The sequence below is a fragment of the Oncorhynchus tshawytscha genome, linkage group LG04, assembly GCF_018296145.1.
Source record: "Oncorhynchus tshawytscha isolate Ot180627B linkage group LG04, Otsh_v2.0, whole genome shotgun sequence".
NCBI classification, from domain to species: domain Eukaryota; kingdom Metazoa; phylum Chordata; class Actinopteri; order Salmoniformes; family Salmonidae; genus Oncorhynchus; species Oncorhynchus tshawytscha.
Window position 1 is genome coordinate 75532588 of NC_056432.1, and position 21652 is coordinate 75554239.

Sequence of the window (21652 nt, forward strand, 5' to 3'; positions counted from 1 at the left end):
TCAATAGGCTCCATTGAACGTGTAAATTATAACCTAGTAAATAATATTAATTAATTTGTGATTCAATTATTTTATTCCAATGGGTGTGTGAGAGGGGGGGGGTTAATAACCAGCAGGTATCTTAATACTAATAACTGACGTCAGAGCAGTGTGTTTGTGTGTGTGTGTGTGTGTGTGTGTGTGTGTGTGTGTGTGTGTGTGTGTGTGTGTGTGAGGGGATGGAAGGTCGCCCGTGCGCATGTGTGTATGTTCGGGATCGGCAGCGGTGAAACGGAGGTGTGGAGAAACAGAGCAGCACGAGAAAAGCCACGGAGAGAGAGATGGCGCAGGACCCGAGCGGAGCGCAAGGACAGGCGGGGGGGCTCGAGACACAACCCGGAGGAAGCAAAAAATAAAATGTAATATCAATAAAACGAGTCTAAAAGGGAAAGAAAAATATATAATCGGAGGAAAGAAAAGAATCAACAAAGACAAGAGGAAGAAAACACCAGCCATAAAAAGGATAGAAAAAACGTCCATCAACTAGGATTCAGGAGACAGAACAAACCACCATAACAAACCAACAGACTGGGAGGGAACTTTCCCGCCGTGAGGACTCTGGACTGTTCTGTGGACATCCATCCCTCTCCCAGGTCACATAGATGGTCGCCAAGCATTATGAACGCGCAACTGTCCATGGAGAGCCTCGGCGACCTGAGCCATGAGTCTGTGGCCGGTCCAGGAGAGCTGCTAGTCGGCCACAGCCCACACCCCCGCCCGGGTGGGGGCCGAGGGCTGTCGCACCGCTCCATGGGCATGACGAGCCTGCTAGACGGGGGAGAATACCACTCCCACCACGGACACAACACTGGGCACCCCGGTCATCACCTGCACCCCGCCATGAGTATGTGCGAGACCCCCCCTGGAATGAGCGCAAGCACCTACACCACCCTCACACCTCTCCAGCCTCCCCTACCCCCCATCTCCACTGTAGCAGACAAGTTCTCTCATCATCACCATCATCATCATCATCCACACCACCACCATCCTCATCATCCTCATAATCATCATCAGCGACTCCCTGGTAATGTCACCGGCAGCTTTACGTTTATGAGGGACGAAAGGGGGCTGGCGCCGATCAACAACCTCTACTCCCCATACCACCACAAAGACGCCCCTGGGATGGGACAGAGCCTCTCCCCACTGTCTGGCTCTGGCCTGGCCGGCCTACACAGCTCCCAGGCCGGCCTGCCTCCCTATGCCCACCCCGGGGTCTCAGCCTCCATGCCGGGGGAGAAGATGCAGTTGACTCCCGGTGGGTTCGAGGCTCATCACCCCACCATGCTGGCCAGACACGCAGAACAGCACCTCACCTCCTCGGGGAACATGCTCCATATAAACGCCCTCCATCACCACCACCCTCATGCCCACCTCGGAGCCTCGGGGCACGTCCTGGGCCACGGGAACCCCCGGGACAACAACACCCAGAGCCACGCCTCAGGGCCCGGGGTTCAAGTCCACGGGATTGGTGGTGGTGGCGGTACCGACGGCAATTCGACGGGTCAAATGGAAGAAGTAAACACCAAAGAAGTAGCGCAGAGGATCACCACAGAGCTGAAGCGTTACTCCATCCCCCAGGCTATCTTCGCCCAGAGGGTGTTGTGTCGGTCCCAGGGAACACTGTCAGACCTGCTCCGGAACCCCAAGCCCTGGTCCAAGCTCAAGTCCGGCCGGGAGACCTTCCGCAGGATGTGGAAGTGGCTGCAGGAGCCTGAGTTCACACGCATGAGCGCGCTCAGGCTCGCAGGTGAGCGAACCCTCGGTAATACCTACTTCCTTTTATTTCTCTTTCTCTCTCCCTTTACTCTTTATCCATAGGGGTATTTAAGATTGTTTGGTGCTCGTCATTGTAACAGTAGGCCTATTGTCTGCAGCTGTCTTGAATCTGACATTGGAGTAGCCAGTGGTATGACAGAACTGAAACCTCCCTCTGGAATTCCCTGCAGTTGAATTCATCATTGTCTTTGTTGTAATCTCTGTCTCTTGGCTTTTTCCATTCTATAAGATAAGGGCCCATGTGTCTATTCACGCGCGCGTGTGCATGTGTGTGTGGGGTGGGGGTGGAGGGTGTTTGTGTGTGTGTGTGTGTGTGTGTGTGTGTGTGTGTGTGTGTGTGTGTGTGTGTGTGTGTGTGTGTGTGTGTGTGTGTGTGTGTGTGTGTGTGTGTATGTGTTGGTAAGGTGATCTGGGACCAGAATGAGATTATTTTGCCCAACTCATCAGCTTTTTGTTGTTCCCAACAGAGTCCACGCGAGTCCATGTAAACAGTGTCCACTCGCGAGAGAATAAGAATCAAGTTCTAAAAAATATTTTTACATCATGAAAATATTAATTTGCTGCCAGCACATGTAGTAACATCCTCAAGCTGTGCATTTCATGGCTGAGGGATGGAACATCTGCGGAAAATAGTATAACAGAATAACAATATAATATAAGATTTTCCAGGATCAATATGACCATTATTTTAAATCTTGAGGAAAGCTTATGGAAGCTGTGTCTTTGGCTGCGTTGACGCACTTATTGTGTTTCAGTGAGTGTGTTTTTGTTTTGGAGCTAAACTCGTTAGGAGGCGTGACGCGGGGTTGACTCTGGGTTTGTGGTAATTAACTGATAGATAGCTCTCTATTAATTTGTCCCCGAGGACCCGAGTCAATCCGCCTGAACCGTTCTAGCGGACACACACACGGAGCCACGCAGTCGCCAGCATACAAAGGAATTGCTTTATGTCTAATCAATGACGCGCTGAGGCGGATGGGTTTTTGGCTTGTGAAAAGTGTGAGGCGGTACGCTGCTGAAAGTGTGTTAAATCGCCATTGATTATTTGCAGCGTGTGTTTGTGTGTGTCATTAACAGTATATATAACCATATATATACCATGTCACTTAAATAGACGAATAAACATGTTGCAGTCCAAACGAAACTCTTGATCTTTCGATGCAGGTTATTCAAAATCAGGGTATTACTTATTATAAATCTGTTGACGCACGCCAAACACATTTGTATTGATCCATTAGAATTAGAACCAATAATCCCTTCCATCTCGTGAGCTAAGGGAAAACATTATCACTTAGGACAGAAAAAATATACATTTCCCGGAATTGTTTTCAGTGAATTCATGAATGTTAGGCAGTACGCCTGTGCTGTTCTATTTAGCCCTGACATGCGTTTATAAAAGTAAAAAGTAAAATAACATATTTTTCATTAGGCTTATTGTGTTGAATTTTTGAGTGGGGAGATTATTTTGGCAGTGTCTCCCTCTTCATTCTATTTTAGCCTAATTTCACTTCCATAAAACCTCAACCATAATATACATAGCTATTGCATCCATGCGCATATATATTTTATTTCTCCCTAATGAAAGTATATACATATTACTTTATATAACTTCGACCTGAATCATAAAGGCTTCGTTGTGAAATACCTCACCTAGTATTAATAACGTTTCAGATTCTGGAAATGTCTGTAAACAGGAAAAGGAAGCCCGTACCCGAACATATATCGATCGGTTCTCGGGTGAAATGTGTGTGTGATCGGCCTACTAAGAACTAAAAAGAAGATTGATATTGATTATTGAAATGTGGCTTATTCCATTTCCCCATGTTACATCATGTATGCCTGGCGGTTTTCTCGTGTCACCGAGGCCTATGCCTGCCGGTAGACTAGACCTACTCATATCATTAACCTATTTAATATTGAATTGATAGTTTTTTTTCACGAATTGGAAATGCAACGCATTACATGTGAAGTGGGTTTAAAATAATCGAGCATAATGCAGCAAAAACGCATTTCCGTTGTGGTCCTCTGCTTTTGGCACGATGTTGTTGAGAAGTTGCGTGTATAGTTCCCTAAATAATTCCCTAAAAGCTTCTTGTACATTCTAGACCTATACACTCCCTCTCACACTCATCAATTAATCAGGCTTATATTCATTTTGCAGCAAATACAGAAAAATGTGTTTTCTTAAAGCCATTGTAAAAGTTAAGGCCTGACATTGCACCTGTCGATCATTTATCTCACGCGTTGATTCTGACATTATCATTTTGTTCGTTAGAAATTCGTTCACCTTTAAGCCTATTATATTCCTGTTTGGGAAGTTTGTGTTTTTCTATATTTAACTAGGCAAGTCAGTTAAAGAACAAATTCTTATTTTCAATGATGGCCTAGCAGTGGGTTAACTGCCTTGTTCAGGGGCAGAACGTCAGATTTTTTTACTTGTCAGCTCGGGGATTCGATCATGCAGCCGTTCGGTTGGTAGTCCAACGCTCTAAACAATAGGCCACCTGCCTCCCCCAAATAGCATGTTATTGAACATATTTGGAATAGGCCTAATTAAAAATAATTGTCAAACTGAGTGAATCGGCTCTTGGATTCGGAAAAGGGGCTATTCATATATATTTTTTTAAATTTACACAACACACACACCGCTGCTGCTGGTACACGAGTGTGTGTAGTCACGTCATAGGCTACCTCAGTGTGGAGTTATCTGCTTAATGATTGTCAGACGGGCAGAGCTGTGTGTGTGTGTGAGAGTGTGTGTGTGTGTGTGTGTGTGTGTGTGTGTGTGTGTGTGTGTGTGTGTGTGTGTGTGTGTGTGTGTGTGTGTGTGTGTGCGTGGGACCAGGGTGATAACGAGCCTGGGAAAGCTCCCAACCTGTCCGACTACCTGTCTGTCTGCTCCGCGCGGTGGCTGCTGGGGTGTCACTGTGGCCTTCAGCACGTTGATTTATAGCGCAGCAGATAGGATAGAGCTTCACACACACACACACACACACACACACACACACACACACACACACACACACACACACACACACACACACACACAAACAGAGAAGATATGATGCCAACTCAACTCCACACGGAGCGGTAGCTCTCTGTTAATGGTTATCTAGGGGTGTCTCTACCTAACTAGGCTAATACTGCTGCTATCACAGAACACACACAGACCTTTCTGTGAATTGTTCATTTCATAGACTCGAATATCACTTATCAACAACACGCACCTGGCATGCAGATCCATCTTGCTTGGTAGTGGTAGTGAAATACCCTTAGTCTAAGAAAAGATGGTCTAAGATCTATATTAAATAATATATCTGGGACAGTGACTGTCAAACCGATGTCCTCCAGCTAAGTAGAATGAATGGCTTTTGGTCGAAATCAGCGCTGCTACAGCTGTTTGACAGCTCACTACTGCCCTCTATCGGTAAAGTCTCGATATGCAGAGAGAGGCCTTACTTACCGTGTGCTTCAGCACCACGGTCAGCGGCAATTGTTTTCAGTTGTGAGCTCCGGTGGAGGTTATTATGAGGCTACCCGTGTGTGTGTGTGCGTTATATTCCACGGTATAGATGCTTGTGTGCTGTAGCCTATTGTTGTTATACAGTGTTGTATACTGTGTTAATGTTGTTATGATGTAGTTTGTTATAACATATCTCTTTCTCTCCCATCCTTAGCGTGTAAGCGCAAGGAGCAGGACCATGGCCACTGTAAAGTTGGTGGTGACCGTGGCAGCAGCGGTGGCAGCAGCGGTGGTAGCAGCGGCGGAAACCACAGCGCCAGCAACCACAGCGGTAATGGTGGCCACTCCAAGAAGCCTCGGCTGGTGTTTACCGACGTACAGAGAAGGACCCTCCACGCCATCTTCAAGGAGAACAAGCGTCCGTCCAAGGAGCTTCAGATCACCATCAGCCAGCAGCTGGGCCTGGAGCTGACCACCGTCTCAAATTTCTTCATGAACGCACGCCGACGCAGCCTCGACAAGTGGCTCGACGACAACGGAGGCTCCACCCACTCCGCTAATTCCTCCGTCTCCACCTGCAGCAAAGCCTGAGGAGGAGGGACTGGAGGGGGAGAGCGGGCACAGTTTTGAGTTGATTTAACTTGGAAAAAATAAGTTGCCACGCTGACTTACAATTTAGAATTATGTCATCTCAGGTAATCAAGTGTTGAGTTGACTACATTTTATATTAGATATGGTGTTAGAAGTTTTTAGTTAGCGTGGAGACTTATTTTTTTCTAGTTTGAAGCAGTCAAGATTTTTACTGTGTATGGGGAGACAGACTGACAGACTCAACCTCGGTGGAAAAGCTTTACAATGTAGAAACCAGGAGAAACTAAGGAAAATACCTATAAACAGCGTTTTGACCTTAAAGCCTGTACTATAACACTGCTATTTATAGTGTCCAAAGAAAAAACAAACCAAAGACTTGTTTTGACCTGCTTTAAAAACTCTGTTTTGGCATTCTACCCAATCACTGATCTCACAGCTTTAATACCTCCTGCCCACTATCCTTATCTTTGATCTGACTGGTCGGTTTGAAGGAGGGCCTCTGGATGGACGTTTAATCAGCCTATCAGCTGTGTGGGTTCTGACCAGTGGACGGAGATCCTGTGGGATGGGTCAATCAGCTTTGAGGAGGAATCTTACAGGTGCCACTGGAATGTTCAGCAGCCGTTTGGATTGCTCAGAGTTTCTGTCCATCAGGACAAACAGACATTTGATTGGTCACAGTTTTCTGTCCGTCAGTAAACCCCAGACACTCCAGGTAAAAGCTGCCATAAACGGATCTAGGTTCAGATGACCTTGCCCCCAATCCTATCAGTAACCATTAGAAGGATTAAATAAATATTGTTTCTGACCCGGGATCAGTGATTAGGGGGGACTTCTACCTCCTTCACTGGAAGAGTAGACAGGGGAGGGGGGAAATCGCCCCAGTAGGAGCTGCTAACCATGACCCATAACCCCTGACCCATTCCGTAGTGCTTTCTTCCTGCACTGTTGAAACAGTAAAAATGAAAACCAAAGCTTTCTCCACTCCAGGGCAGGTAGCCTAGACTGTATGCAGTTATAATACCAAATCACTTTGACAGAATCACAGCAAGAAGTACGACCAAAGAATAATGTCTTATATTTTGTAGCTGATGTTGTAAAGAGTATTTTTAAAGACCTGAGTGTGACTGTTAACACTCTCCTCTCCTCCTATCTCTCCATCTCTCCTATCTTCTTCTATCTCAATTTCTTAGTGGTGGAAAAAGTTCCCAATTATCATGCTTTAAAAAAGTAAAGATACCTTCATAGAAAAGGACGAGTAAAAATGAAAAGTCACCCAGTAAAATACTACTTGAGTAAAAGTCTACAAATATTTGGTTTTAAATATACTTAAGTATAAAAAGTAAATATAATTGCTAAAATATGTGAAATTGAAAGTAGAAATAATTTCAAATTCAAATATTAAGCAAACCGGACGGCATCATTTCCTTTTTTAATTTTTTTATTTAGATAGCCAGGGGCACACTGCAACACTCAGACATCATTTACAGATAGCCAGGGGCACACTGCAACACTCAGACATCATTTACAGATAGCCAGGGGCACACTGCAACACTCAGACATCATTTACAGATAGCCAGGGGCACACTGCAACACTCAGACATCATTTACAGATAGCCAGGGGCACACTGCAACACTCAGACATCATTTACAGATAGCCAGGGGCACACTGCAACACTCAGACATCATTTACAGATAGCCAGGGGCACACTGCAACACTCAGACATCATTTACAGATAGCCAGGGGCACACTGCAACACTCAGACATCATTTACAGATAGCCAGGGGCACACTGCAACACTCAGACATCATTTACAGATAGCCAGGGGCACACTGCAACACTCAGACATCATTTACAGATAGCCAGGGGCACACTGCAACACTCAGACATCATTTACAGATAGCCAGGGGCACACTGCAACACTCAGACATCATTTACAGATAGCCAGGGGCACACTGCAACACTCAGACATCATTTACAGATAGCCAGGGGCACACTGCAACACTCAGACATCATTTACAGATAGCCAGGGGCACACTGCAACACTCAGACATCATTTACAGATAGCCAGGGGCACACTGCAACACTCAGACATCATTTACAGATAGCCAGGGGCACACTGCAACACTCAGACATCATTTACAGATAGCCAGGGGCACACTGCAACACTCAGACATCATTTACAGATAGCCAGGGGCACACTGCAACACTCAGACATCATTTACAGATAGCCAGGGGCACACACCAACACTCAGACATCATTTACAGATAGCCAGGGGCACACTGCAACACTCAGACATCATTTACAGATAGCCAGGGGCACACTGCAACACTCAGACATCATTTACAGATAGCCAGGGGCACACACCAACACTCAGACATCATTTAGCCAGGGGCACACTGCAACACTCAGACATCATTTACAGATAGCCAGGGGCACACTGCAACACTCAGACATCATTTACAGATAGCCAGGGGCACACACCAACACTCAGACATCATTTACAGATAGCCAGGGGCACACTGCAACACTCAGACATCATTTACAAACAAAGCATGTGTGTTTTATGAGTCCACTAAATCAGAGGGGGTAGGGATGACCGGGGATATGCTCATTATAAGTGCGGGAATTGAACCATTTTCCTGTCCTGATAAGCATTCAAAATGTAATGAGTACATGTGGGTGTCAGGGAAGATATTGAGGTAAAAAGTACATTATTTTCTTTAGGAATGTATTGATGTAAAAGTAGAAGTTGTCAAAAATATAAATAGTAAGGTAAAGTACAGATACCCAAAACACAACTTTAAAGTAGTACTTTAAAGTATGTTTACTTATGCACTTTACACCACTACCATTTCTCCTTCTCTCATCCTCTCCCAGTATCTCTCCTCTCCCTCCATTTCTCTACTCCATCATTCCGGTTCTCCTCTCCTCCTCTCCCTCCATCTCACCTCAGTGGGTATAGATGGATGCTATGCACGTCAGCACCAGGAAGAAAGCACTACAGTGGCTTGCTTTCCTAAAGTATGAGTCAAATTGTGTGGAGTTTACGGTCTAAGGGCTTGGTTCGCTCCTTTGCTCCTCTCCATGTCTGGGGTACCAGACTCTGGACTGGGAGTGGGGGTATCTCTGCCTCTGTCTGTGGGTTACTGTAGCTCCTCTCCATGTTAATGAGTATTATATTAAATGAAGCAAAGCCAAGCGAGAGCTGCTTCCTCACGTCGAACAGAAAACAACAAAGAAGAGGATAAAGAAATCTCTAAATGTGTTAAGACCTACTGATATTTTCTAGTGTGAACCAAAGATGCTACCTCACTCAATTTCCATTTGTGATTTCTATCACTTTGATGATACCAAAGATAACCAAAGATTTTGTCATTGCACGGCCGACATGAGTGATGTGGATTGAAGGTTTACTGTATTTCCTTATCCTTACCCCCTCCTCTCCTCTCGTCCTCCTCCCATCACCCTGCCCTGCTTGGTCTCTCAACATCTCTGCTCTCTACTTATAAAGCTATAGGTAGACATGATACTGAAGCTGTAGACTATGTTACCAAAACAACGAAGATGTTGACAACACTCTACACATACATATTAACAATGTTCTAGAATGAAATGTTGACAACGTTCTAGAATGATATGTTGACAACATTGAACGTTCTAAAATGACATATTGACAACATTCTATACAGACATGTTGACAACCTCTCTAAAACTCCCAGGACGAGTGCCTTGCTTGAACCAAAGTGTTAAACCACTGTTGACCTCTCTATGACCTTTGACCTTTTACTCTTTGAATACCTCAGCCTGTAGAGACAGGCCACTACTGAAGACTAAAGGAATATCTCTCACTCTCTCCGTCCTTATCGCTCTCTCTCTCTCGCTCTCTCTCTTTCTCTCGCTCTCTCTCACAAGTGGTGCTTTCGCCAGCTCAACCATGCAATGAAAACATACCAAAGGAATTTCTGATCTCCACTCCTGCTGATATACCAAAGCTCTTCTTCTTCTTCTTCTGTCTCCCCTGCCCCCCTCCCTCCCACTCTCCTCCCATCCTCTCTCCTCCCCTTTGAAGGAAGGCCCAGCACTCTGGCCGTGTTGGTCTCTGAATACCTCATAGTGAGAACTCTGTGGTTCTGTGGAGAGAGATTGTCAAAGTGGGTCAGGCAGAACTCAACTAGTTTGGTAACTAATGTTGTTATTGTTACTTCTTTCAAAAAGCTTTATGGTTCTTATTTATTTTGTATGTTTTTTTGGCAGAAGTGTTCTGTTCAAGGTCGCAGAGGACAAGTTTCAGGGTCTTGAGGTTTGAAACTTGTCTGGATGAAGAGATGAAGTGTACTATTTTGTTATCAGACATTGGGTACTTATTCCGATATTATAATGATGGTAAACTATTGTTTTTTTACAGGGTAAAACCAACAACTGCTGTGATAATGTGTTCATATATTTTCCTTTTCTCGTCTTCTGTGTTGTGATGATTTTATTTGAATGGAATTGTGTTTTTGTATTATTGCTTAACCACGGCTTTAATTTATGCCTTTTTAGAACATCTAGATTTGTATATAGTAGGTTTTTTGAGAGAAAACAAACAAAAACAAATGAACATTCAGTTTTGTCTCATAGACTTAGAACATTCTCCTGCTTAGATCAGATGAAGGAGAGGGTTTGTGTTCTTCTTCTCGTGTATCACAGCTCTGTCACTTCAACATGTGTTCTGAACACTGCCAGAGACCATTGCCCTGACAACGGGCCGACACACGTCTGACACTACATCCTATTTCCTATGTAGTGCATTACTTCTGACCAGAACCTTATGGCTAATCCAGGATGTGATCAGGACAATATTGAAAATCAGGATTTTGACAAGGGGATATGTTCATTTCATATCTGTACTAACCCAACCCTATGGCTCTGTTCAAAACTAGTGCACTATACAGGGTGTCATTTCAGATACAGACGTTCTACAGTTGGTACGTACTTCGCTCAACAGCTGTCAAAAAAGCAGCAGTGTGTAATGTGTTTTCTATTCTTTTGACTTTTGACTTTTCAATTTTTTTATTTTATTTTATAGGTATTAATAATAATAATGAGCATCCAAAGATTTCTAAAACAAACCAAAAAGTGGAGAAAAAAAGGAACAATAAGTGAATTAAAACGTTTGAAAAAGCACTGGCATTTGTGAGTTTAAGAGATGTTGAGTTTTGATTTGCCATTCGCAGCACGGGTATAGATGTTAGTAGAAGGCTGTAGGCCGGGGGCTTCTGTAGTCAAGGTTACTCAGCTGTGTAGGGAATCTCCTGTTTAAATGTACAATCTGAAGTGATGTTTTAAACTAAACCAGGGCTGCAAGTCCTCTCAGTGTTGCTCAACCCAGTCCTCTGGTGCCTGATTCATACTATAGGGCCAAGCTGAGCTGTACTGTGGTGGCCTGGTTACAAATGTGTGAATCAGGTATCAGACCACCAACCATTTCACATATTAAGTCTATTCCAACACTTGCACTCCTCTTTCAACTAAGTCAACTAATCATGAAGCCCGTGACTAGTTGAATCAGGGTAGTTAGAGCTGGAATACATCAGATATATAAAACAGTTGGTCCTTAAGGACTGATCTGAGTCACTTTACTGTCTGACACACAGAGTGAGGTGGGTGGAGTTGGGGGGGTTAGCGATGGGATGGATGGGGTCTGGGTGGGGCAGCAGGCCTGCCAGGGGCAGGGTCAGAGAGCTTGTTCTGAACTGCATCTCAAATTAAATCCTATTCCAAATATGTGATGTAGTGCATTAGGTAGGGAATATGGTGTGATGAAGTGCACTATATAGGGATTAGGGTGTGATTTGAGACACATGCCTCTTGTTCATAATATTGTGTCCCTGCCGCCTAGCTCCACACAGTGTCTGTTGTTTGGTACAAACTCGTGTAATGACAATGAGCAAAGTCTAATAAACCTACAAAGAAACTTGTGTGTGTATATGGGTGGGACAGCACTTATCTGGTCTATGTGTGTGTGTGTGTGTGTGTGTGTGTGGTCAGTGAACTCAGTTTAGCAGCTTGAAGCTCATCTCATTTCTCAGTGTGTGTGTGTGTGTGTGTGTGTGTGTGTGTGTGTGTGTGTGTTGTTTGTGTGTGTGTGGTCAGTGAACTCAGTTTAGCAGCTTGAAGCTCATCTCATTTCTCAGTGTGTGTGTGTGTGTGTGTGTGTGTGTGTGTGTGTGTGTGTGTGTGTGTGTGTGTGTGTGTGTGTGTGTGTGTGTGTGTGTGTGTGTGTGTGTGTGTGTGTGTGTGTGTGTGTGCAGTGAACTCAGTTTAGCAGCTTGAAGCTCATCTCATTTCTCAGTAGTAGCAGTCCTTCTTACAACAGGCCCTGTTACAGTGGATCCTGACACAGATAAGTGGAGTCGAGATGTTATAGCTTTCAGCCTTCTGTTACTTTCTCTTCCATTCAATCTCCACGGGCCATACAGTTCAATGGGAATAGCCATGCAGATGACAGTAGTTACATTGTAGAACTAGACAGGCTGTGTGTGTGTGTGTGTGTGTGTGTGTGTGTGTGTGTGTGTGTGTGTGTGTGTGTGTGTGTGTGTGTGTGTGTGTGTGTGTGTGTGTGTGTGTGTGTGTGTGTGTGTGTGTGTGTGTGTGCATGCACCATGCTTGTGTGCGTACATTTGTCTGTCTGTGTTTCTCTGTGTGCTTCCATATATGTGTGTTACTGTGTCCCTAATCAGGCTGAGTCTCATCTTAGTACTGCAGCGCCGGAGACAATCAGACGTTTGGGCAAATCTGAGGTGGTACCCTATTCCCTAAAGAAGTAGTGTGCTAAAGGTGGTCATTTTGAATGTGATAACACTAAAACAATAAAGGGGGGTGAGGCCCTCACTGGGGGCAGGGTTCCCTAGTTTACCTGAAATCACAATTGGAGGAAACCCAGAATCTGGAGGAAATAAAGCAGGAAATCCAGAATCCTCCAACCAGGACTTCTGGAAAAACAGGGAATTTATTTAAAGTTCCTGGAATTATGCAACCTTACTTGGGGCCTCTTCCAGAGATTATTCATATATTATAAAGAGCTCTGGAAGGTTTAGTTGAACAACAAAAAATATCGAAACCCACTCGCTGACATTTATTTCCAAAGAGAAGACAGTAGTTCAGTCATTTGTGCCCTTTGAATCCTCGTAAATAAGTGGGGTCACCTTCCCCTAGATCAGCACTCCTACTCCAAGACACTGTCCTCATGGGCCACAGTATCTCATACCTTGGTTGGTTTAATCATTTAGGTTCTAATATTCTTGGCTTTGCTACTGCTCGCTCAGTGCTGTGCAACATCATCTGCTGTGTTTGCTAAACAAAACAAAAATTGGAGAAGCATAAAGAGAAGCAAGTGATGATGTCATCCAGCCTTGGATTTTCAGTGTTAAAATGTAACATTTTCTGTAGTCACTAAAAAGTAGAAAATAAACAGTTGGAATTCCAGCACCTGAATCCAGACTTACCTGAGTCATTACCTTCAATTCTGATGTTAGACTCAAAAGTGTATTTCATATGTACAGTACCAGTCAAAAGTTTGGACACACCTACTCATTCAAGGGTTTTTATTATTTTTTACATTTTCTACATTGTAAAATAATAGTGAAGACATCAAAACTATGAAATAACACCCAGGGAATCATGTAGTAACTAAAATTGTTTATATTTGAGATTCTTCAAAGTAGCCACCCTTCGCCTTGATGACAGCTTTGTACACTCTTGGCATTCTCTCAACCATCTTCATGAGGTACTCACCTGGAATGCTTTTAAATTAACAGGTATGCCTTATTAAAAGTTAATTTGTGGAATTTCTTTCCTTCTTAATGCGTTTAAGCCAATCAGTTGTCTTGTGACAAGGTAGGGTTGGTATACAGAAGATAGCCCTATTTTCTTTGTGAGACACAGAGTAGGTGAACAGATGATGCATGTGTGGTTCCCACCGTGAACTACAGACAAGGAGGTCGCAGGGTAGCCTAGTGGTTAGAGTGTTGGACTAGTAACTGAAAGGTTGCAAGTTCAAATCCCTGAGCTGATAAGGTACAAATCTGTCGTTCTGCCCCTGAACAGGCAGTTAACCCACTGTTCCTAGGCCGTCATTGAAAATAAGAATGTGTTCTTTACTGACTTGCCTGTCAGTGATTTATTTAGAATTCAAGGCACACTTAACCAGCATGGCTACCACAGCATTCTGCAGCGATTCTGCAGCGATATGCCATCCCATCTGATTTGCGCCTAATAATTTGTTTTTCAACAGGACATGGCCCAAAACACACTTCCAGGCTGTGTAAGGGCTATTTGACCAAGGAGAGTAATGGAGTGTTGCATCAGATGACCTGGCCTCCACAATCACCCAACCTCTAACCAATTGAAATGGTTTGGGATGAGTTGGACCTCAGAGTGAAGGAAAAGCAGCCAACAAATGCTCAGCATATGTGGGAACTCCTTCAAAGCTGTTGGAAAAGCATTCCACGTGACTACCTCATAAAGCTGGTTGAGAGAATGCCAAGAGTGTGCAAAGCTGTCATCAAGGCAAAGGGTGGTTACTTTGAAGAATCTCAAATATAAAATACATTTTGATTTGTTTAAAACTATTTTGGTTACTACATGATTCCATGTGTTATTTCATAGTTTTGATGTCTTCTACAATATTACAATGTAGAAAATAGTACAAATAAAGGAAACACATTGAATGAGTAGGTGTGTCCAAACTTTTGACTGGTACTGCATGTAGTAGATCAAATGTGTTTTGAACTGCAACTGGCACCTACCCCCCTAGGCACTTCACCTCTGTAGATTGTTATTTTACTGCTGCTCTTTAATGATTTGTTACTTTTAGGTATTTTTCTTAAAACTGCATTGTTCGTTAAGGGCTTGTAAGTAAGCATTTCACTGTAAGGTCTCCACCTGTTGTATTTGGCGCATGTGACAAATAAAATGTGATTTGATTTGATTGACTATTGACATGTCTCCACCTGTTCTTTGAAATGCCCACTGATACACTGCACTTCTATTCTTCCACCACTAGATTGCAACATAACACAGTGTAACCCAGTCACCTGCAGAGGGATTCCTCCAGCTGATACAGTATGTTGTTCTACTGAGGTCTCTTTGTGTTGTCATCACCACAGATCATACAGAGTTTCCTTTGTCCCAGGCATGTCAAATGAGTCAAATTTGACCCTTTAAAACCTGTTTTCTGTTTATTTAATTGAATGTCCCACCCAACCAGACACTGTAGGACAGGTTAAATATAGAGAATGGATCAGGGACCAGAGTGGAGACAGACATGACATAGTTGCATAATAGGTTATCTGTCAGTAGCATTTTATCTGTCCCTTGTTTTGGAATCACACATGCATGCGCACACACACATGCACAACCATGAATATTGTTTCAATTATGAACGTCAAGAGCAAGCGGCTTATAGGTCAACAAGTTTGAGTGCAGTAATGAAATACATGACATGACCAAAAGTATGTGGACATCTCATTCCAATATTATGGGTATTAATATGGAGAAGGTCCCCCCTTTTCTGCTATAACAGCCTCCACTCTTCTGGGAAGGCTTTCCACTAGATGTTAGAACATTGCTGCAGGGACTTGCATTCCATTCAGCCTCAAGACCATTAGTGTGGTCGGGCACTGTTGTTGGGCGATTAGGCCTGGCTCGCAGTCGACATTCCAACTCATCCCAAAGGTGTTCGATGGGGTTGAGGTCAGTGCTCTGTGCAGGCCAGTCAAGTTTTTCCACATCGATCTCGACAAACCATTTATGTATGGACCTTGCTTTGCGCACGGGGGCATTGTCATGCTGAATCCTGAAAGGGCCTTCCCAAACTGTTGCCACAAAGTTGGAAACACAGAATCATCAAGAATTCCATTGTATGCTGTAGCGTCAAGATTTCCCTTCACTGGAACTAAGGGGCCTAGCCCAAACCATGAAAAACAGCCCCAGACCATTATTCCTCCTCCAGCAAACTTTACAGTTGGCACTATGCATTGGGGCAGGTAGCATTCTCCTGTCATCCGCCAAACCCAGATTAGTCCGTCGGACTGCCAGATGCTCCAGTCCAATGGTGGCGAGCGTTACACCACTCCAGTCAACGTTTGTCATTGCACATGGTGACTTTAGGCTTGTATGCGGCTGCTCGGCCATGCAAACCCATTTTGTGAAGGTCCTGACGAACAGTTATTGTGCTGACGTTGCTTCCAGAGGCAGTTTGGAACTCGGTAGTGAGTGTTGCTTCAGCACTCGGCAGTCCTGTTCTGTGAGCTTGTGTGGCCTACCACTTCACGGCTGAGCCGTTGTTGCTCCTAGACGGTTCCATTTCACAATAACAGCACTTACAGTTGACCGGGGCAGCTCTAGCAGGGAATACATTTGACGACCTGACTTGTTGGAAAGGTGGCATCCTATGAAGGTGCCACGTTGAAAGTCACCAAGCTCTTCAGTAAATCCGTGTTTGTCTATGGAGATTGCATAGGTGTGTGCTTGATTGTATACATGTGGCTGAAATAGCCAAATCCACTTGAATGGGTGTCCACATAATTTTGTCTATAAAGTGTAGCAAGGAAGCCACCCTTTGTCATTTTGCAGTGGTAGGATTTATTGTCTTTCTGAATGTATTGTTGCTCTGAGTGGATCTATGACCATTTTTCCTCTGTGAGCAATACATGGTTAACAATATTACTCAAAATTATCAATAGTGAGCACTGAGTAACGAATACAACATCTCTAATCTCATTATAGGCCTTGTGAGAGCTGGTGGCCTGGATTCGTGTTGTCGTTATTGACCGATTCACTGTATTCACTTTCAAAGACTATGCACAGTTCAAACAAAAAATCTCAAATTTGAATTGTCAAAGTGCTACGATATTATCACTCTTTTAATCTGACTATGCTGCGTTCTCGTGCTATTAGAGTTCCCAGGCGACCCTCCAAATCAGAGTATAAATGGGAAACTCGGAGAAAATTGTCTCCTGAGTTTACGATGTTGTGACGTTTCACCACTGACCTTTTGTATTGCCAACCAAAAGATGACAACTCCAATATTGGTACAAATGTAGCTACTTTGACCATATTGTCAATGTTCAACAATTTAAACAAGCCAACTAACTTTATTTTAAACAGCGTTAGCTAGTTTATCGGGCCAGCTAAAATGTGCTAATCATATTGGGTGAAGAACTGTTCAGACCAAAAAGCACATGAATAAAACGAAGTCGCATGTCACAACTACGAAATATAAAACCCAGAGGAGCACATCAACACAGCACTAATCTGTTTCTGAACATGTCAGGCACCGAGAACAAAATGTTCACATACAAAATACACGTGCCACGTGCAGACGTGAACGCGCATCCAATCCACCAATCAAATCAGAGCAGTGGCCGTCCCGCTACAATGTATCAATCCTGGCCTGGACTGAGGTACACTACACAGAGTTATAATGTTAATTTCAACCATGTTTAGTGCATGATATTTGTTGTCATCTTGACACATTGTCAAACTGTAACCAAAAAGTTTATAGATCACGGTTGCTATCGCAGCAGGTTCACAGGAAAGACTGGTACAGGAAAGTGGTCTGGCTGTTGTTGGGACACGTGACTGAGAAAAGACTGCGCTGATCTGTTTTGACCCGGGGACATTGCTAGAGAGAGGGGTAGAGAGCACACCAACGAGTTTATGGATAAGAAACAGCACACAATATAATTTTGTTGCGAACGGTATGCGCCTGTACTGTGTAATTGAGTTGGACGAAGTTCGCTAGTCAGAGAAACGTTGTTTTGGAAGAAGGAAAAAAGCTCGCTAGCCACTGCGACAAGTTGGAAAATAAATGGTCAGCTTGTTTTCTGACAAACTTTTGATTTGAGAGAAAGCTAGTCAACAATAACTAGGTAACTGACACGGGACGTGCTTACTTTACCTCACTATGTTTCAAGACGACAAGTGGAACCGATGCTTCTGGACAACACGGCGTTTAGCTAACGTTGGCTGTTTTTCAGAATGATCGGTTGAACGAGGTCTGTCCTTTCCCGGAGCCCATTGTTATCGGAGGTGATCACTCTACCTGCGGGTGGGGTGTTTTGTTTGAGACGGTCGGCATCAGATCAGATGCCTGTGTGTTGTTTGTTTGGTCAGCTAGCTAAAGCCACGGTAGCTAAGCCAAATAGGTGAGGTTACAGTAGCATAGCAAGCTGAGAGAGATGCTTCGCGACGGGACTACTGTCGTGGTTTTGGTGGTGGAATTTGAGACGTTTATTTTTGGGGGGTGGACAGTCAGATTGTCAGCTCAATGCCTTGTTGGCTAGCTAGGTGGTTGATGAAGCAATAACTCGGAGCTAATCTAATGTTTGACGGTCAGATTTAGCTAGCTAGCTCAACTGTTCGTTGGCCAGTTAACAGTGGATCTGACTCGATGGACCTGTACAGTAGCAGTTTGGTAACAAAGCGTTGCTTTGTCGGATAAATCAGGGGGCGATTGGCAGCATACAGGCTACCCAGCTGGTATTGTTGTTTAATGCAATAAGTCAGCAATCCTTTGGAAGATTTGGATCCACACAGTCAGACACACAGCAGTATATTGCTGTCAGGGCTGTGTGGACGGGAGTCTTCAGACCGAAGACAGACAGGCTGCCAGATTCCCAGAGGGATCGAGATGACACTGGCTAACATGAAACCAGAGCGAGGTAAGCTGATCTACATGTATTTATTCCATGCCAACAGAAGCTATACTGTTCATGGTATTCGTCTGTGTGAGCCTTCACTACGGTGCCCATCATTGCAGTACTAAAAGGGTCATGAGGATCATATTGACATGATCCATCGTTGGCCTGTGTGTGTTGTTGGATCAGCAGAATATAGCCAGCCAGGCAGTCCCCCGGGAGAGGTATCGGGCAGAGAGGGAGAATGATGTAACAGCTGGTTAACTTGCTTGCCTGCCTGTGTTGATAAAAGTAAACCTGACCCAGGCAGGCCAGTGAGGCCACGGAAATTAGGACATTCTGACTGCCAAATTACACAATGGATAGGTGAACAAGATGGCTACAGATATCTGAGCAATGGTTCAATTATAACAACACAATGTCATCTTGTAATTTCTGTCAAAAAGCTGTTTTGGGGGACAAAACGCAGCAGATCACACTGACAGGGTGGAACAACTCACTGCATGATAAAACAGCTCCTTCTTTTGTGTGCCTGAGAGCTCTGCGTTATTCTGTCAGTCTCTGGTATGGGTATGCTGCAATGCTCAAAGCCCTTTGTTCGAACTGAACATCTTCACTGTGACTCTGAATCATCACTATGAACAGAGACTTCGATCTGCTCTCTGCCTTCTGTACTGTTTGTGTGTTTACATGATGTATGATTAACATGAAGTCTGCAGGGCAGCCAGCTTTGTCTGTTTTCATATCAGGTTTATTCAACCGCAGCAGCAGTGGTCTGTAATGCCAGCTCTATTAGTAATACATGGACTGTATTGTATGCCCCCTGACTGCCAGCCTAGTCTGCCTGCTTGGACATAGTCTAGTAATGTAGTGATTGCTTCAACATGCTTGTCATTAATCCAAGGTTGGTTATGATTCTTGTAGGGGCAACAACATAACAGCAGCTAGTTGGAGCTCAGAGCAGCTAGCTGATACTCTTTGGCCTTAACACATTACCTTCAATCAGAAGACATTTAGCTTCTGTTTGTTTTAGTTACCACCAAACATGGAGTCAATCAATAGGCCTGTTTCTATCTACTGTTCTGAGGTCTGTATTAAGACAATATGGCTGTCTGTATCTACTGTTCTGTAGTAAGAAAATAGGCCTGTCTCTTCTGTACTAGCTTGGTCTCTGTCTACTGTACTGGAACCTGTTGTCACTAGTCAGACAATAGGCAGGGCCTGCAACTACTGCACAGAAGTTTGATGTGGTCACACAGCAACCACTGTCAGACAAAGGAAGCCCAATCAGAGATTGCTTTTCCTACTACACAACAAACCCCACACCATCGGTGTCCTACACACCCATCCTACTGACACTGTACTGTAACATGACTCTATACCCAATGTCAGGGTGTAAACATGTCATCCAACACCAAAAGGCTGAGATTTCACCCCTGCACACTGACTCTGGCTTTACCTTTAAAAACAACCCAGGGTTCATGGCGCTGACATATGGATGTGGTAAACACACACACTTTACATATAGTAATTAAATCACACACTTACTGTTCTACACACTGCAATTTTTATTTTTTTGCTTGGTCAATTGTAAACAACAACACACACTTTTACTGAGCTACAGAGACCGGTCTGGCTTTTCCTGTTGGATCTCAAGTTACTGTAGTTGGACTACATTTACATTTGAGTCATTTAGCAGACGCTCTTATCCAGAGCGACATACAGTAGTGAACGCAGCCATTTTCATATTTTTTTCTACTGGTCCCCCATGGGAATCGAACACACAATGCCAGGGTTGTGTGTTCAAGTGCCATGCTTTACCAGCTGAGCCTTGCTTTCCCTTCCCCCTCATATAGATTCTGTGTTCTGCTGTGCTGTTGGCTCCCTGTGGGTCTGTCACGGTGGTTCTATTAATAATGTCTAATTGCAATAGAATCTGCTCTGGAGCAGTTCCCATATGACAGGCCAGCCGAAGCTCCCACTGTTCTATTGTTATTATGGGACATACTGTTCCTCTGGTTGAAAATGCAGACAGACAGACTGCCCTCCCTGTACTCCTCTGACACTCTCTCTCCTCCGTTTGTTCTGATCCCGTTCTTCTCTCCTTTCTTGTCTTATCCTCTCCTCCTCCTCCCAGACCCCCTCTCTCCTCCTCATCTCCCTGGCGAGGAAGGTGTTTACGGAGCATTCTAGCCTCTACGCTGAACTAGTGACAGGAGTTCGTTTCTCTAGGCTTTACCCCAGTGGGCTTACTCTGCCTTGGTTCACACACCCACAACGTAACAGAGAGAATGTTTAGAGAATGCATTCTTGTTTTTTTAATGCTTTTACTTGCTATACAAATTCTGATTCACAAGCGCTTTTTCTTCAACTTTAGATTGCAACCATGTGTGTGAGAGGGGAAAGGGAGCCATCACAGTGCAGTGTTTAGCTCAGTGCTAAGTGAAGTCATCTGACTGACTTGTTGTTCAACGTGTAGGCTAGTGCTGTGGCCCCTGTGCTGGCTGAGAGGGACAAACCCAATCGGATGATTATTTGAATCAGCTGTGTAGTGTAAGGGCAAAAACCAAAACGTGCACACCTTGGGGTCCTGAGGACCGAGTTTGGGAAACCCTGCCCTAATTCTAATCCTAATTGTAACCCTAAACCTAACCCCTAAACTTAAAATAGCCTTTGTCCTCCCACGAGGGAGAGTTTCCCCCCCCCCCTTGTTTTACTATCCTTGTGGGGACAACGATAGGAGAACCAACACACATATTACACAGACACAGCTTTAACAGATCTCATAAAGAGCCATGGCAGAACAGTCACAGAAGAGCAAGGAAATGGTCGGCTACATAGGCTACAACACACACATGATCTCACAATGAGTCATGGTTCTGGAGAGGAACGAATAAGGGAGGAGAGACAAGGTGGGGACAAGAAGAATAGATGGGAAGGGGAAGAGAAGAACAAACAGAAACTTCCTGGTCACTGAAGGCATATCGAAACTTTCTTTTCATAAATGTCTACTGGAACGTGCTTTTGAATCAGTGTTTTTTTGTTTGTTTGGAGGTGTTTCCTGTTGGAGGTCTATCAAGGCGTCTCAGGGGATG

At 44.2% G+C, this 21652-nt stretch overlaps 2 protein-coding genes across 3 annotated transcripts in view; both read left to right on the forward strand.

Annotated features, from left to right (window-relative positions):
• Window positions 1-270: 270 nt before the first annotated feature.
• Window positions 271-7121, forward strand: LOC112237323 (hepatocyte nuclear factor 6). Of its 2 annotated transcripts, none has more exons than XM_024405911.2 (2): window positions 271-1801; window positions 5493-7121. In XM_024405911.2, the coding sequence occupies exons 1-2, from the start codon at window positions 658-660 to the stop codon at window positions 5867-5869; spliced, it is 1521 nt and encodes a 506-aa protein (XP_024261679.2). In that variant the 5' UTR covers window positions 271-657; the 3' UTR covers window positions 5870-7121. The 2 variants fall into 2 exon arrangements, with proteins under 2 accessions (XP_024261679.2, XP_024261680.2); XM_024405912.2 differs by having other exon boundaries at window positions 271-1786.
• Window positions 7122-17297: 10176 nt separating this feature from the next.
• The window catches only part of LOC112237320 (protein FAM214A), a 30969-nt gene continuing 26614 nt past the window's right edge, over window positions 17298-21652 (forward strand). Inside the window, 1 exon segment of the mRNA XM_042321236.1 lies at window positions 17298-18581. Within this exon segment, the coding sequence (XP_042177170.1) occupies window positions 18551-18581 (31 nt within the window). The 5' untranslated portion in view covers window positions 17298-18550.

Coding starts and splice junctions, on each gene's coding strand:
- LOC112237323 (XM_024405911.2), top strand. CDS start 658: ATGAACGCGCAACTGTCCATGGAGAGCCTCGGCGACCTGAGCCATGAG. Junction 1,802..5,492: donor CGCAGGTGAGCGAACCCTCG/GTAATACCTACT, acceptor TCCCATCCTTAG/CGTGTAAGCGCAAGGAGCAG.